General features: G+C 40.6%; 1 protein-coding gene across 1 annotated transcript; it reads left to right on the top strand.

Moving 5' to 3' along the window:
* Positions 1–545: 545 nt before the first annotated feature.
* Positions 546–1,487, top strand: LOC135886534 (olfactory receptor 4D9-like). The gene has a single exon (XM_065414275.1). The coding sequence runs from the start codon at positions 546–548 to the stop codon at positions 1,485–1,487; it is 942 nt and encodes a 313-aa protein (XP_065270347.1).
* The last annotated feature ends 1,906 nt before the right edge of the window (positions 1,488–3,393 follow it).

The raw sequence follows: 3,393 nt of genomic DNA, 5'->3' as shown, positions 1-3,393 counted from the left end.
GTTCTCCAGTTTTCCATTCCAACTCTTCTTCAGTCTAAACGAGGAACTACATGGGACCTCCTTGCCACATATGAATATGGGAAGGGCATTCTGGTTGTCATGAACGCCTGACAATTTCTTATGACCCCCACATTGAGAACCACTGGACTCTCAGAAGCTCTGCCTAAGAGCACTCCCTGCAACTCACATTATTTCCAACCATGACCCTCTAGACCCCATGGATGTGTGCAACATGAGGGCTGCAGGGAAATGAATAGAGAAAGTGGCTAGACAAAGGCTTGATTTGGTAGGTAGGCTGCTCCTTTTCACTCCCAAAGATCCCAAAACTCAGGATCACAACTGGTGTAGTTCATAGGGTCTGCTGTAGCAGGGATGCCCTGCACTGAGGATGACTGAATTTAGTAAACTAAGATAATTATTAAACAAAATGTCTGTTAAAAGGCATTAATATTGATTTAATACTAGTAATTCAAGGAGGGAATAGTAAGAACTTCTTCATACTAATTATTACAGTTCCCTCTCTAGACCTGTTTTAAAGCTAGTAAATGGAACAGCAGAACCTCAGCTCCACAGTGACAGAATTTGTCCTCTTGGGCCTCACCCAGAATCCTGAGCTGCAGCGATGCCTCTTCATCGTCTTTTTCATAGTCTACCTGACAACGTGGTTGGGAAACTTCACCATCATCACCACTGTGATCACCAGCCACCGGCTCCACACCCCCATGTACTTCCTGCTGGCCAACTTGGCTCTCCTAGATGTCAGTGACTCATCAGTCAATGCTCCAAAATTGCTGTTGGGTCTCCTCTCCCAGCACAGAACCATCTCATTCAATGAGTGCATCCTCCAAATGTTCTTCTTCCACTTCATTGCCGGTGCTATGGTTGTTGTCCTTGTGGTGTTGGCTGCTGATCGGTATGTAGCCATCTATAAACCACTGCGGTACTTGACTATCATGAACCGTGGTGTGTGCATGGGGCTGGTGGCAGGGGCATGGCTGAGTGGATTGGCTCACGCTGCTGTTCAGATTGGATTGATCCTCCAGTTGCCTTTCTGTGGTCCAAATATCCTGGACAATTTCTACTGTGATGTCCCACAAGTCATCAAACTGGCCTGCACGGACACCTACTTGGTCGAGCTGCTGATGGTTTCCAATGGTGGGATGCTTGTCATAGTAATGTTCATCATCCTTCTCATTTCATACACCATCATCTTTGTCAAGATAAAGAAACATGTTACAGATGGGAAGCGCAAAGCTCTGTCTACCTGTGGATCCCAGATCACAGTTGTGTGTTTACAATTCATACCCTGCATCTTCATCTATGCTCGGCCCTTCCGGAAATTGCCCATGGACAAGTTGGCTTCAATCATTTACACTGTAATCACCCCAATGCTGAACCCAATGATCTACATGCTGAGAAACGCTGAGATGAAAAAGGCCATCAGGAGACTGATGAGCAGAATTCTGTCCTGGGGGAAGAAACTATAAAGACAGAATGTATCTTGAATTATCTTTTTTTTCAATTATGTTATTATTGTCCTAAATGAACTTTCCATCAGAGTTTTTATAATCCATATCTTTAATCCCTATTTTTGACATTTAAAAAAATCATGTTGGTCAACCTCTTAGCATGAAGTTTGTACTCATTGTGTTCAAATTCCAAACATGGAAATGATTCAATACATACTCTACTTGACCTCAATTCATAGAATCATAGAATATTTGGGTTGGAATGGACCTCAGGAGGTCATCTAGTCCAACCCCCTGCTCAAAGCAGGACCAATCCCAACTAAATGAATTAGTGGATCTCTCCCCTTTTTCTCCATTAGAAGGTTTTCCCCTACTTTATTTCCCTTTGCCATTAATGTTGGTGGATCTATCCTTCTCCAAACATGAGCTATCACATATCTTGTTAACAGAAGTAATTGTTTTATCAGTGTGCCCTAACCAACTTTGGACAATAATTCTGGGTTCTATAGGTGGCCTACCTTTAGTATTCTTGAGAAATCTGTTTAATTTGTCAAAAATATTGTCTAATTTCTGTACTATTATCTTAATGCAATCCCAGCATATATGCCTCCACACCTTCTCTAGCCATTATGTTTCCCTTTCTTATACATTTTCCTGAGCTTAAGTGGACTGACTTAGCATTGATGAAGTATTTTATAATACTTTTCCTGAATAGTTGCAAATATAAATATGTGTTTAGCTTCCTCTAGATGTTGTCCAGTCTTCCAAGTGATATCTGCTTTTAGATACTTTCTCCATTTTTTTCATAAATGTGCTCTTCTCTTCTAGATACATCAGTAACAATTATACTCAATATAATAGGTGGGGTCTCACATTTCATAGCTTCTGTCAGCTGAGCCCCTTGCACACATCAGGGGTTCCTTGCTTTCCTCCTTTCCCCCCACCAGCTCCCTGTGTGCCACCCTCTCATCCCCCTCTGTTTCATGGACTAAATAGCTACTTTCCACAAATGGTATGCAATGCATCAATGTTTAATTCATTTTAATTTTGCTAAATTGAAAATAATTTATACCAATATAATTATTCATACTGAACAAGAAATAGTTTCCAGCCATTTTATATTCATGCAATGTTAAGTTAAGGAAATTGTAAGTTTTTCATAGCATGAAAATATATAAATGACCTTACGGGGTCAAACCAATGGTCCATCTAGTCCAGTATCCTGTCTTCTGACAGTGGCTGATGTCAGGTACTTCAAAGGGAATGAACAGAACAGGGAAATTATTGATTGATCCATCCCCGGCAGTCATCCAGTCCCATCCACTGGCAGTCAGAGGCTTAGGGACACCCAAACCATTGAGTTGTATCCCTGAACATCTTAGTTAATAGTCATTGATGGATCTATCCTCCATGAACTTATCTGATCCTTTTTTTATATTTTAGGACTTCACAACATCCCCTGACAACTAAATCCACAAATTGACAGAGCGTTGTGTGAAGAAGTACTTCCTTTTTTGTTTTAACTGTGCTGCCTATTAATTTCATTGGTGACCCCTGGTTCTTGTGTTATGTGAAGGGGTAAATAACACTTCCTTATTCACTTTCTCCACACCTGTCACAATGTGTTAGACCTCTAACATATCCCATTTAGTCATCTCTTTTCCAAGATGAAAAATCCCAGTCTTTTTAATCTAGCCGCATATAGAAGCTGTTCTATTCCCTTAATCATTTTTGTTGCCCTTCTCTGTACCTTTTCCAATTCTTCTACATCTTTTTTGAGATAGGGGTGACAGAACTGCACACAGTTTTCAAGGTGTGGGCATACCATGGATTTATATAGTGGCATTATGATATTTTCTGTCTTATTATCTATCCCTTTCCTAATGGTTCCTAAAATTTTCTTTGGATTTTTTGACTGCACCTG

Source organism: Emys orbicularis, chromosome 12 (assembly GCF_028017835.1).
Source record: "Emys orbicularis isolate rEmyOrb1 chromosome 12, rEmyOrb1.hap1, whole genome shotgun sequence".
Classification (NCBI taxonomy): Eukaryota; Metazoa; Chordata; order Testudines; family Emydidae; genus Emys; species Emys orbicularis.
The sequence above is the reverse complement of the archived record's forward strand: the minus strand, read 5'-3'. Positions and strand labels throughout refer to the sequence as shown.